The sequence below is a fragment of the Drosophila suzukii genome (assembly GCF_043229965.1).
Source record: "Drosophila suzukii chromosome 2 unlocalized genomic scaffold, CBGP_Dsuzu_IsoJpt1.0 scf_2c, whole genome shotgun sequence".
NCBI classification, from domain to species: domain Eukaryota; kingdom Metazoa; phylum Arthropoda; class Insecta; order Diptera; family Drosophilidae; genus Drosophila; species Drosophila suzukii.
The window spans coordinates 31,183,641-31,196,346 of NW_027255896.1; the positions used below are offsets into that span (position 1 = coordinate 31,183,641).

Genomic DNA, 12,706 nt, shown 5'->3' on the forward strand with positions numbered 1-12,706 from the left:
AGTCGAACACTTTGTGCGCTGAAAGCACTATATTGGACCCCAGATTCGAAGGGCGAGTGTTTAAATCATAAGACTCATACAAAAAGGCACTAGATGGCTTAAAAAATAAATTTATGCCAATGGGTTTGGCCACTGCTAAGTCTGAATCTGCCGTAAAAGATAATGCCTGCCAAACCGAACACAATGAAGATGATGACATTTGGAATGATTTTGACAACACTTTACAAAAAGTCAATAAGCCCACCAAACAGCGCTAACGCAGTTATTAAAAAACTGTATAAATAGTAACCGAGGAATATATAATGCGAAAAGATGATTCATTGGCTTGGTGGGAAAAAAAAAACCAGTCTGCACCGTCCAGCCTGACAGTGGTACCAACTTGCTCGAACTTTAAAATACCAAATTTCTGAGTAGTTATCGAAAAATTTTGTTAACGAAACGAACGGTACTTAGTATTGTAGTAAAAAATAAAACTTATTCCTAGTAAACAATTCATGTTAAAAGAAGTTGTAGTTATTGAGAAAAATTATAAAAACCTTTCGCCTTTGAAAAATGGTGGCAGCACTGTCGTGACAAATGCTTTTTGTCGGCTATGAAGAAGAAGAAAACATGTAAGTAAAAGTAAACAAATTTTGTTTGTTATTAATTTAAACTAATATACTTTGCTAATTTTCAGTGGTAAACATAGGTCAGCAGCACATTGCAAAGGACTTACTCGAGGCGACCGCGTTCTTGTGACCACTGTTTAGAAGGACCTATCCAGGGAGTTAAATGCTAATGGACCACCATAATACCGCTGACGGGTGGCGCCAAATTGGTTTGGTCGAATTTTATGAATTTTGGTAAAAGAATCCTTTCCATTAAGGTAAGAACATCCCACAATATTCTGCAAACTGTGGATCGAAAAGGGGCCATGTCCGAGTCTTTCCCAAATACTCTTTGAAAGGAGCCAACTGCCAGGAACGGCAGAACCGTGGCCAGCTGGAACAAGGGCGGGATTGACGATTTCGGGATGTGCTCCTCAATCAGATGAAACACCATCATAAATGTATGTTTATCAAGACGAAAATTGTGCCGAAACCTAAAAGTTACAACAATATTTAAAGTTCCAGCGAAAAATATGACTTTAAATTATCTTAAATCCATCTGGTTGCGAAAGAAAATCGGAGGAGCCTCTAAGGATTTTCCTCTGCATCCTAGCATCTCGAAGTTTTTGTCCTCGCAACTACTCTAGAACAAAAATTCCTGCAGATTTTTTTTTTTAATGCTTTGCTATTTATTTATTGAATCTTCTCCCTTTCGACACAAACAATAAGTGTATCAAATCTTAAACTAATTAATCTAACAAACAGTAATATGACTGATATTGTGTTAAAGGGGGCCCGAAAGTTATTGCTGACTTGGCAAGTCGTCAAGCCTCTTGTGAGGCGATTGAGGTGCGATTCATCTTTTATTGATCGTATGTCTCGTTCGTTGATAACGTACAACTCCGTCGTGTTGGGAGTCGCGTGCGTTTGACCCGTGCTGCGCAACCTTGCTATACCGAGCCGAGCAACTTGGTTACGAACATTCTCCTCCCCATTGACGGGTTCGTTAATAAACGCGAAGTGTAGCTAATATTTGGCAGTTGTCGATATGCTGCTCGTCTCTTATACGGATCTCGTGTTTCAGTTCGCATGCGAGGTGAGGGCTAACCGTCTTGCACAAGGACTGTGTTTCTTTACCCAAATGGTCCCAAAATGTTTCGTCGAGGAGACAAACTGTGGATACGTAGTCCGATTGGTTTTGTTTGGCGTAACCTAGAATATCCAGCTGATCGCGCCGTCCAACTTCATCCTGTCCCTCGTCCTTTCTCTTATTGGCGTGCTGTCCTAGCCTTGCAACGTAGCAACAGTCCTATTTTACGTGCTGATGTGTCATCTTGGGAAGATGATACAGATTCCGATGTTGAATGCGATGTGCTTGTGAGCTTTTTTACCCGACTCATTGGTATTGGAGAAGCGATGCTCTGTTCCGCGGCGTTCTCTTGGTGGAACATGCATGTTATGTTAATCCTTTAGGGTCTACAAATGGTCTTTTGTTCAGCTTGAATGGCCGCCAGAGCGCATTGCAATTGCTCATTCGCTGGACCTAACGTTGTTTGTTTGACATTGCACATCACAGGTCCTTTTGACATTTTCGTGCACTGCATCAGTACCTCCATGGTTAATGCGAAATGTCGATCTCGATGATCACTAATCGTTAAATACTTGGTCTCCGTCTTCTTTGCGATTATCTGATGTTGCATTACTACCGGAATCGGTGTCAAATGATATACATCGTACTCCTCTTCATCAACTAATGGTATCTTAGTATGGAATATCAGGGTATCGTCCAATTCCAGAACTTCTGAGACCATCACCTGATAGATAACATGCAGAGTATCTTATGTAACAGGTAGTCATCTCCCATTGGGGAGATGGGCCTGAATGTTTATAAGCTCATTTTAAAGCTGACTTACCGAGATTAATGCTGGGCTGACTATACCTCTTTTTTGTCCGGTTACAATATTGATGACGGCTGTCTGTGTCCTTTTAATGTGCCCTGCTATTAGTGTTGGTTCTGAGGACACTTGTGCCATGTTTCCAGTCCTTATGGAATTTTCGAGGTCTGTGACGTGTGCTTCCATGTTTTTTTTTTTTTAGTATAACAAATTTATTTATTTAACGTTGATCAGCCAACTTAATGGCTATAAAACGTTGTGTACGAATAGGAATAATTAACATGAAAACATAACAAAAAAGGTGATTAACAATATTTACAATAATTGAACAAAAACAATTTTATTGCTTTAGGACTCGAGAGACCTGACGTCCTCTTGTCCAGAGATCACCGGGGTGCCTTTGCTTTAGTCTTCTTCTTGTTGTGATTCGGTTTGCCAGGGATGCTGCTAGATGGTTGGTGTGGGCTAGTAGACGGTCGTTGTAACGGCTTGAGTGCATGTTAATCTGCTCTCGCACCGTGGGGATGTGAAGATCGCAAGCTAGGACATCGTTCCTTACGTACCAAGGCGCATCCGCAATCGTACGTAGCGCCCGGTTTTGAGCTCTTTGGATCCTCATGACATTTGAGTCTGAAGCGGTACCCCATATTTGTATGCAAAACGTGAATGAAGGAACCATTATCGACCTGTACAGAAACATCTTGTTGCTAAGGCTGAGCTCACTTGTACCTTTAAGCATCCAATTTAATTTCCGCAGTTTGGCGCGACATGTTGCTGTAATTTTAGTTATGTGCTGCCTCCACGTAGGACGTTTGTCCAAAATCAAGACCAAGTACTGAGCCTGGGCTGATTGCGGTATGACTGTGTCCTGGAATTTCACTCTGGGGTGAATTTTACTTCTAAGAGAGAAGTTGCAGTGCTGAGACTTATTTCCGTTTATCGAGATATTCCATCGATTCGTCCATTCGCCATACAAATCCAAAAAGTTTTGTGTGATTTGGGTTGCTTCAATTCGACACGTGGAGTTGGCAATAAAGGCTGTGTCATCAGCATATGTAGCCAAGAGGGTACCCAGTTCCCTAGGGTATGGCAGGTCAGCGGTATACAGAGTGCATAGAACCGGACCAAGAGCGCTACCCTGAGGTACGCCAGCTCGAATGCATCTGATGGACGATCTTTCGCCTCTCACATCTACCATAAAATTTCGTTCTAAGAGATACGATTTCAGGAGAATATATTGGGCAGTAGGCAGGAGAGTTTTCAACTTAAACAGCAAGCCATCGTGCCAAACGCGGTCAAAAGCTTATTTGACGTCAAGAAAGACTGCTGAACTGTACTGCTTGTTCTCGAACGCTCCAAGGATGTGCTGTGTTACCCGATGTGCTTGCTCTGGGGTTCCATGGTGACATCTAAAGCCGAACTGGTGGTCTGGAATGGCGTCCTGCACACTTCTTACTGCCCTCATTCTACTAAGGAATATTCTTTCGAATATTTTAGAGAAGGTGGGCAGTAGACATATTGGTCGGTAGGATGCAACAAGGTTTTCCGGTTTTCCTGGCTTGGGTATCATCGATATCACAGCACACTTCCACTGTGTGGGAAAATGGTGGATACGTAGCATGGAGTTGAAAAGAAGAACTAGAAAAAGTATACCCTTCCTAGGTAACGCCTTGGCAATTCTGCTGTCGATCCCGTCGAAACCGGAAGCCTTACTGCGTTGCAGCTTGCGAATTTGAAGGCAAACCTCTTCCGGACTCACATGTGGGATAGGTTCGATCGCCGAGGAGGGGGCATTTAGGAGTGCTAGGGTATTATCCACGTCTATCTAATGGAGAAGCAAAGAAATACAAGGTGAGTTCCAAAGTAATCAGGACTTTTTTAATCTAGCGCCCTCTAGTGGCGCCATCTATATGTCAACTGCGTTAGAATCTGCTATCGTTTATCGAATTCCAGTAAACATTTCATGAAAGTGAGGTTATTGCGTTTTAAGTGACAGTATGTTTTTGTCATCGGTGCGAAAATGAGCTTCGAACAAAGAGCCAACATTAAATTTGGTTTTAAAATTGGTTAAACTTTTACCGAAACGTTTCAATTGATGAAACAAGTTAATGGCGATGATTGCCTATCCCGTAGCAGAGTGCACGAGTGGTATCATCGTTTTCAAAGTGGTCGTGAGGACATAAATGACGATGAACATGTGGGCCAACCAAAATCCCTGATCACCGAAAATTCCATCGAAACTGTGCGTGAATTCATAAAAAATCAGCCGAAATCATCATTAAAATTCATGGAAATATAATTGAACATCTCCAGAACATCGATTTATCGCATTTTGACCGAACATTTGAACTTACAAAAGGTGTGTGCACTGTTTGTTCCGCACAAATTGACTGACGTCCAAAAATTGCTCAGAATTCAACATTGGAAGGACATCATTAAAGAGGCAAAAAAAGACCCGAACTTTCTTTACATGATTGTGACTGGTGACGAAACGTGGTGTTTTCAATATGATCCCGAAATGAAATGCCAGAGTGCTGAATAGAAGGCGCCGGACGAGCCGAAACCCAAAAAATCGCGCCTGGAGAAGTCAAAAGTGAAGACAATGCTGATTTGTTTTTATGATTCCAAGGGTATTGTCCACAAAGAATTTGTTCCACCCGGTCAACGCGTGAATGCGGTATTCTACCTTGGAGTTTTGAAGCGTTCGGTGCGCCGTATTCGACGTGTGCCCGTATATCGCGAAGATGGAAGTTAGCGTTTGCTGCACGATAATGCGCCGTCTCATCGATCGACGCTTGTGTCCGACTATTTGACCAATAATCACACTTTAACCATCAACCACTCCCCGTATTTACCTGATATGGCACCGTTCGACTTCTACCTTTTCGGAAAAAGGCATTTGCCGATGAAAGGAAAGCGTTATGCAGACGTAGAGGCCATTCAAAAGGCTTGCACCGGCATACTGGCGGCCATACCGGGCAACGAGCTAAAACACTCGTTCGACATGCTTTTGGACCGTGCAAAACGCTGTATTAAAGCAGAAGGAGACTATTTTGAATAAAAAAACTATTTGCCGAAAAAACTATTTGTTCTGTCTTTTTCTAAAAGTCCCGTTTACTTTGGAACTCACCTTGTATATACAATATTTTTTTTTTTAATTTTCTAATTTAATACTTACTTGGAAATATTTGTAATCCAAACATAGTGATATTTGTCATCTTTCTCGAGCAGTAGTAGATATATAGTGTGTAAGACGTTGCTAGTTTTATTATTAGTTAAACAATATGGACCGATGATTGCCTTTTCATCGCTGTCTACACCCAACACAGTTATACTAATTTCAGGATTATTTTCTTCAAATATTTTTATGCTGTTGTAACCCACTAAAATTTAACGATTTATTATTTGTATTTATTATATCCTACCTAATGTTGTAAATGCCTTTACGTTTATATTGATTAGGTCGATTCTTACTATCAGGAAATTTCACAAAAGCCGATATTAATGCCCATTTAAAACAATATTCGTCTCTATTTTGCACGTTGATGCAGGCTTTTTTGTTTACTATTTCTCTTGGCAAGTCAATGAAATTCGTATTTCACTAGCGACAGGATTGTTATTAGGTCCAGGATTGTTATTGTTATGTAAAACACCAGCCATTTTTGTTTTTAAATATTAATTAAAAAAGTTTATTGATCTTTAGTTTTATTTCCCTTCCTCGATATACAAGTTTATAGTATAATTATCTCCTTCCGATTGATGCTTGATTAGCTTGTAGCCCCCCGACGCAATGTGCTCCACAGCTTTCGGAGGCAGCGAACTAAAGCGTTCTGGTAGGAATACCACAAAGTCTTTGCACGTAAGCAAAATTTTTTCGCCGAAGCGTGCCCGTTTTACTTCGGCGTTCTGTATCGGGATCGGCGTGTAGAACGGCAAAGCTTTAACACTCTTTATTGGGGGTAGAGAGACGGCGCCAAGCTCGTACCACTGATCTTCAAAGTTAGACATGCTGCTGATAGTGCGAGTGACTTCTTGCTCTGAATTTGACTTCTGCTTTCTGAATTACTCTAGTACTCTACAACTCATATTTATACTAGTTTGCGAGACGAAAAAGTCTTAGAAAGTTTGCGATAAATACTTATATTTAAATAAAAAAAATACTTTCATTGACTGATAACAATATATATAACAATGTTTTACGATAACAATATATATATAACCTTAAAACGAGAGTGGGAGGACAAGTGGGAGGGAAGTTTAATCAAAAAAAATAAAGGAACCCAAAACACAAATTTCTAAATCTATCTGCTGGTGCTGGTGCTGGTGCTGGTGCTGATGCTGCTGCTGCTGACAAGGAAGATCCGCGACTAAATAAGATGCTTATATCCAGCATTGTTAACTCTGTTGCTAAACGAGGATCTATCAACATTGAAGACGCTGTTGCTGTTGCTGATAGAGAAATTCAAGACCTAAAGGACGAACAGTAGGAACACTACTTACGCCAGGAGACTACAGAGCCTTACGTCCCATCAGGGGACAATTCATGTGGGGGGCTTTTAATCTAATGCAACGGTATCGCTTTTTGCGTGATAACTTGTCTAAAAAGCCAAAAATTATTATTAAAGATGATGACGACGTTTACGGTGCGGCGTACAGAATAAGGAAAGAAATGATTAGTTATGAGATTGAAACCTGCGTTAATGCAGATGACTTAAAGAAAGAAATCTATGAATTTTCTATTGAGTATGAGGATATTCTGCCCGATTTTGATTTAAAGACCTTACGCAACATGAGGAAATTGATGACGGTAGGGGCGCATATATCAGACAACGATATGAAGATTTCACGCAACTTTAGAAAACGGTTCAGGGTAGGAGTTTATATTTTAATGGAACGCTGTCAGGATTTGGGTGAGAGTTGATAGACGTTAATAATTATATACACATTTAATAACGTATATATATATATATAATAACCTATCAACAATATATATATACATATATCAATAAAAAAACTTATTTACTCCTGAAAACAGAATCTCTTAATATGCAACGTTCTCATTTCAGCTTACAGTCACAAAAAAACAATATCATGCCAGGTCTGTGAGAACTATACACTGTTAAAAACAAAACAAAAAAAAGGTATTGTTTCTGTGCAACGATCTATGGCTAGTATTAATATTCACATAATATGGCACTAGAACGCTGAACAAAAACAATGCCTTCAACGACCGTGTGTTTGTGTGTGTGTGTGCATGGGAAAAAATATTCTTTCTTTTCAGTGCACATTTTTGCAACCAAAGAAAAGAATATATAAAGTGTGTGAGTGTGTTTTTTTTTTGTGTTAGTGGTGGCTTAAAGCATCGAAAGCCAACTCGGAGCTGAGCTAGCTTGCCGAAGTCTGGGACTCTAACCCAGGAAAAACTCCACCCCCTCCCCGCATCCCCGGCGGTACTGCCGTTAGGTATTAAGGGGGAATGCCCTTAGGTCTCTCTAGGATTCTATCCTATTAGAATTTCGCAGTCTTTCTGCGATGCGCAGTTTTTTGAGTATTATTGTGGCCAATTTACTTCTGATTCAAGCATAATGTCCACCAGGTTACAAGCGGCTGGCGTCCTCCCAACCCTTATGCTCACATCTCTTCGTTCATTTTCGAATCTCGGACAGACAAAAAACACGTGTTCTGCGTCTTCATTATCCGACTCGCAGAGTGGGCAGTGCGGATAACGTTCATGCTTAAACCTATTTATAAAGTATTTAAAGCATCCATGTCCCGTCAACAGTTGCGTTAAGTAAAAGTCCACATGTCCATGCTTCCGTCCCAGTCATCTCTACAGTTTTAAGATAAGCTTATACGTCCATCGTCCTTTGCTACTATTTACCCACCTCTCTTACCACTTAGCAATGCTAAGTTCTCTGCACCTTTTCCGTAGGGATTCTGCAGTTGCGACCCCTGTGCTGCCTGCGCGGATGTTAGCTGATTCCACTGCCAGCAGGTCAATCGGTATGACTCCCGATATTACCAGCGCCGCGTCATGGGATACCGTGCGGAACGCACAGCATACCCGCAGGGCACACACTCTCTGCACGGAGTCGCCGTCTTGCATATAACTTCCATTTTTTGTGGCTCGAGCCCATATGGGAGCAGCGTACATCAGCGTCAATGTGACAACACTAACCAGTAGTCTACGTCCTGGTTGCCTTGGTCCCCGAGTGTTCGCCATAATTCGCGAAATCGCGGCCGCGGTCCTACTTGCCTTGCCACTAGCGTACGCTAGATGTTCTTTGAAAGAAAGCCGGTGGTCGATCATGACGCCCAAGAATTTTAGGCTTGGACGCGATGTAATTGTGGCTTCTGCAATTTTCCGCCTCCACTTTCTGCCTGTTACTTATCAGGACTGCTTCAGTCTTGTGCGCTGCCAAGCCGAGTCCCTTGGAGTCGAGCCGTGCGCTTGCTCGTTTCCTCGTTTCGTTGCAGATTCTTTCCGCATTTGGGAGTTTCTTTGCCGTAACTACTATGGCCACGTCTTCCGCGAAACCAATGAGTCGTGCCCCTACGGGCATCGTGATCCTAAGGATCCCATCGTACATGGCATTCCATAACAAAGGGCCTAGGACTGATCCTTGGGGAACTCCCCCGCTGACCATATGGGTCGATTTCCCGGAATCAGTTTCGTACAGGAGCAGGCGGCCTTCGAAGTAGCTCGCTATTAATCTCTGTATATACACTGGTACGTTTAGGATGCTCAGTGCATTTAGTGTGTGGTGCCAGCTGGCGGAGTTGAAAGTGTTTTTTACATCCAACGTTGCCGCTATGCAGTACTGCTTAGTGCCGTACAACACCTTTTCCCCTCAATGGCTTTATCTGCGATTTCACACAGTTTACCGACGGCGTCGATGGTGGATAGCCGCTTCCGAAAACCATACTGCATCTCTGAGAGGCCGTTGGTTTCGACAAGGGCACCTTCTAGCCGGAGTGGATTATTCTTTCGAGAATTTTACCCACCGTGTCCAGCATGCAGAGTGGCCTATACGAAGAAGGCTCCTGCGCGGGTTTTTCCCCCTTTGGTATGAGTACCAGCCTTTGTGTTTTCTAGCGGCTAGGGAACACACCTTCTGTTAGGCATGCATTATACATGTCAACGTACTCTTTAGTATTTGCTTTTATGGCAATTTTGAGAACTTTATTCGGGATTCCATCTGGTCCCGGTGCATTGTCGTCCAGTATTGTCTTCAATACCTGGAGGACTTATTCGGCACTTGTGAGCTTTATGCTCGCCCTTTTCAAGGTCAGTAAGGTTCGCGCCATACCCTCTTGCTCTGGGAATAGTGTTTCCACTATCCTTTTAGTTTATATGCGAAGCCCCATGGGTTGGAGTCTATTTCTTTGCATATATTGTTAAAGCACCTGCGTTTGCTCTCTTTCATAGTTTTTTCCAGGGCTCGTCTTTTTTCCCTGAAATATATATGAAGTGCCTCAAATTCGGGCCTTCCTCATGAGCGTTGGTATGCGCGTCTTGCCTTGTGGCAGTCTTTCCTGGCTTCCGCAATGGATTGGTTTCAGCAGTATGCAGGTCTTCTTCTTGGTGGGATTTTCCCCCTTCTCTGCATAGATGCATCACAGGCTACCTTGGTGCGTTCTGCGATGTGGTTTGCCCTTTCTTCAGCTGAGCCGCTTGTGGAGAGGTCCTCGAACAACATCTGTACCATCTCCACGTCTAGCGTTTCTATTTTGTACCCTGGCACGCCTTAGGAACTCGTGGTGGGCCATTTCTAGAATTTATCGTGCAGATTATTGCTGCATGGTCACTACCCGTGTAGGTGTCACTAACCTCTCAGCTGGAGCCCGAGGCCAATCCAGCGATCACAAATGTGAGGTCAATGATAGAACTGGTGCCGGCTCTTGAAAAAGTTGGTTTTGTTCCAGAGTTCAGCAGCACTAGGTCAAGTGCGGCGAAGCTCTCAAGTAGCGCCTTTCCCCTCGCGTTGTTTCGGGGGGAGCCCCACTCCGTAGCCGAGGCATTAAATTCCCCGGCAATTACGGCGGGGCGATTTTCGCGGGCGTCTTCTGCAATCTCTTCGAGCGCAGATATTGCCTGGTTAAGGCTAAGGCTTGGCGGCAGGTAACAGCTATAGAAAGCTATACCATTCACATGGGCCCTAGCGAAGCAATTTCCGCATTTTTTCTTGCTAATCTGTCGCCTTGGACTACGGCAGCTCCATAATGCCGATTTTTTGTTATTATCTGTTACCCATTCTCCGGAATTTTTATTCCTGTATTGCTCGCTTATGAGTGCCATGTCTATCGCATCGCTCAATTAGTTCGCGGCCGGACATATAAGGAGCAGTAGTAAGCAAATATAGATATTTTTTATCGAAAGTGTCGATTATCATAAGCTGTGTGTAAAAATTATACAACTCTGTGAGCACGTGCTTTTAAGTTACAAATTTTTAAGTAATACAACCTTTGGGTTTTTCTACAATATGGAAAAAAAAGAGTTTCGTGTCCTGATTAAGCATTGTTTTTTGATAGGAAAAAATACAGTAGAAGCAAAAGCTTGGCTTGATAAACATTACCCAGATTCTTCTCCGGGAAAATCAACCATCAAAGATTGGTACAATGAATTTAAACGTGGTCGTGTGGACACCAAAGACGCTGAACGCAGTGGTCGCCCAAAAACAGCAGTTACGCCAGAAAATGTGGCAAAAATCCGAAAAATGGTATTGGCCGATCGCAAATTGAAATTAAAGGAGATAGCTGATGCCTCAAAGATATCGGAAGGCAGTGTGTTTACGATATTACATGAACATTTGGACATGAGAAAGCTCTGCTCGAAGTGGGTGCCGCGATTGCTAACACTGGACCAAAAGCAACAACGCATCGATGCTTCCGAGACGTGTTTAAGCATGTTGAAGCGCAATAGGACCGATTTTTTTCGCCGTTACGTAACCATGGATGAAACCTGGATACACCACTATACTCCAGAATCCAGTCGTCAGTCTTCTGAGTGGGTGGTAGCCGGTGAAAGCCCTCCGAAGCGTCCCAAAACACAAATATGGGCGGGTAAGGTTATGGCTTCTGTATTTTGGGATGCACATGGGATTTTATTTATAGACTATCTGGAAAAAGGTAAAACAATAAACAGCGAATATTATATAAAACTGCTGGATCGATTGGATCGCGTTATCAAGGAAAAACGTCCACATATGGCAAAGAAGAAACCACTGTTTCACCACAAGTCTATGGCAACAATGGTGAAATTGAGTGAATTGAGGTTCGAAATTCTGCCGCACCCACCTTATTCTCCAGATATGGCCTCCAGTGACTACTGGCTTTTTTCAGATCTCAAAAAGCACCTCCAAGGCAAGAGATATCGATCAAATGAAGAGGTGATTGTCGATACTGAGACCTATTTTGAGGGTAAAAGTTCATCTTTCTACAAAAATGGCATAGAAAGGTTGGAGAAGCGCTGGACTGAGTGTATAGCCGTAGATGGAAACTATATTAATGAATAAAACAAAATTTTCAAAAAAAAAAAAAAGTGTTTTTCCTTGTTAGGCCGGGAACTTATTGAGCGGTGTGATACGTTTTTCTCGATGACATTTTGCTCCAGCAACGATTGGGCAACCTCGTAATGGCTTAGGTTAATCTGATGGAACTTTATTTACCCCTAAGCCCTTTCATAGCCCTCCTGAAGTACGGGCATTTCCCACTCATTGTTGGGTGATCGCAACCTTTCTCCTTTTTGTTGTAGCAGCATTTTGAGCAGTCCTCCTTTACCGAGTGTGTGTGTGTGTGTGACGTGAGTTGAAGAGTATATTTTTTCTGTGTCGAGGAAGAAGACCTGCTATATTTAATAGATCTTTTTCCGCGATAAGAAAAAAAAATATTTTTAAAGCCTTCAAAAATAAGGAAAGTGAAGTGAGATGATCGAGTTAGCGTCGCTTGTGACCGGTTGTGTTTATCTTGTGCTCTGTGATTTTTGTCAATTTGTCATTAATATCTGTGATACTGGTACTTTGCTTTGTGACTTTGTCAAACATAACCAGCCGTGCTTGTATTTTAAATCGTTTGTTTATGTTTAATTGTCTATTTTATTGTAGAAATCTTAAACAAAACCTAACTCTGTTTTTAGCCTGTGCATTTTGTTATTGGTCGTTCTCTACGTTGCGGTGCATTTGTTTCAATAGCTTTTGTTGTTGTTTCCCATAGCTTTCTTGTAAT

At 42.2% G+C, this 12,706-nt stretch overlaps 1 protein-coding gene across 3 annotated transcripts; it reads right to left on the reverse strand.

Moving 5' to 3' along the window:
* Nucleotides 1-725: 725 nt before the first annotated feature.
* Nucleotides 726-12,410, reverse strand: LOC139354178 (uncharacterized). 3 transcript variants are annotated; one of them, XR_011605260.1, is made up of 3 exons: nucleotides 5,661-12,403; nucleotides 2,501-4,307; nucleotides 734-2,401 (listed from the first exon to the last, which is right to left on the reverse strand). XR_011605260.1 is itself a non-coding variant. In XM_070998432.1 (2 exons), the coding sequence occupies exons 1-2, from the start codon at nucleotides 2,666-2,668 to the stop codon at nucleotides 2,057-2,059; spliced, it is 513 nt and encodes a 170-aa protein (XP_070854533.1). In that variant the 5' UTR covers nucleotides 2,669-12,410; the 3' UTR covers nucleotides 726-2,056. The 3 variants fall into 3 exon arrangements, 1 of the variants encoding a protein (XP_070854533.1); XR_011605261.1 differs by having other exon boundaries at nucleotides 735-2,401; nucleotides 2,501-4,073; nucleotides 4,136-12,409; XM_070998432.1 differs by having other exon boundaries at nucleotides 726-2,401; nucleotides 2,501-12,410.
* Nucleotides 12,411-12,706: the final 296 nt, after the last annotated feature.

Coding starts and splice junctions, on each gene's coding strand:
- LOC139354178 (XM_070998432.1), bottom strand. CDS start 2,668: ATGGAAGCACACGTCACAGACCTCGAAAATTCCATAAGGACTGGAAAC. Junction 2,402..2,500: donor TCAGCCCAGCATTAATCTCG/GTAAGTCAGCTT, acceptor GTTATCTATCAG/GTGATGGTCTCAGAAGTTCT.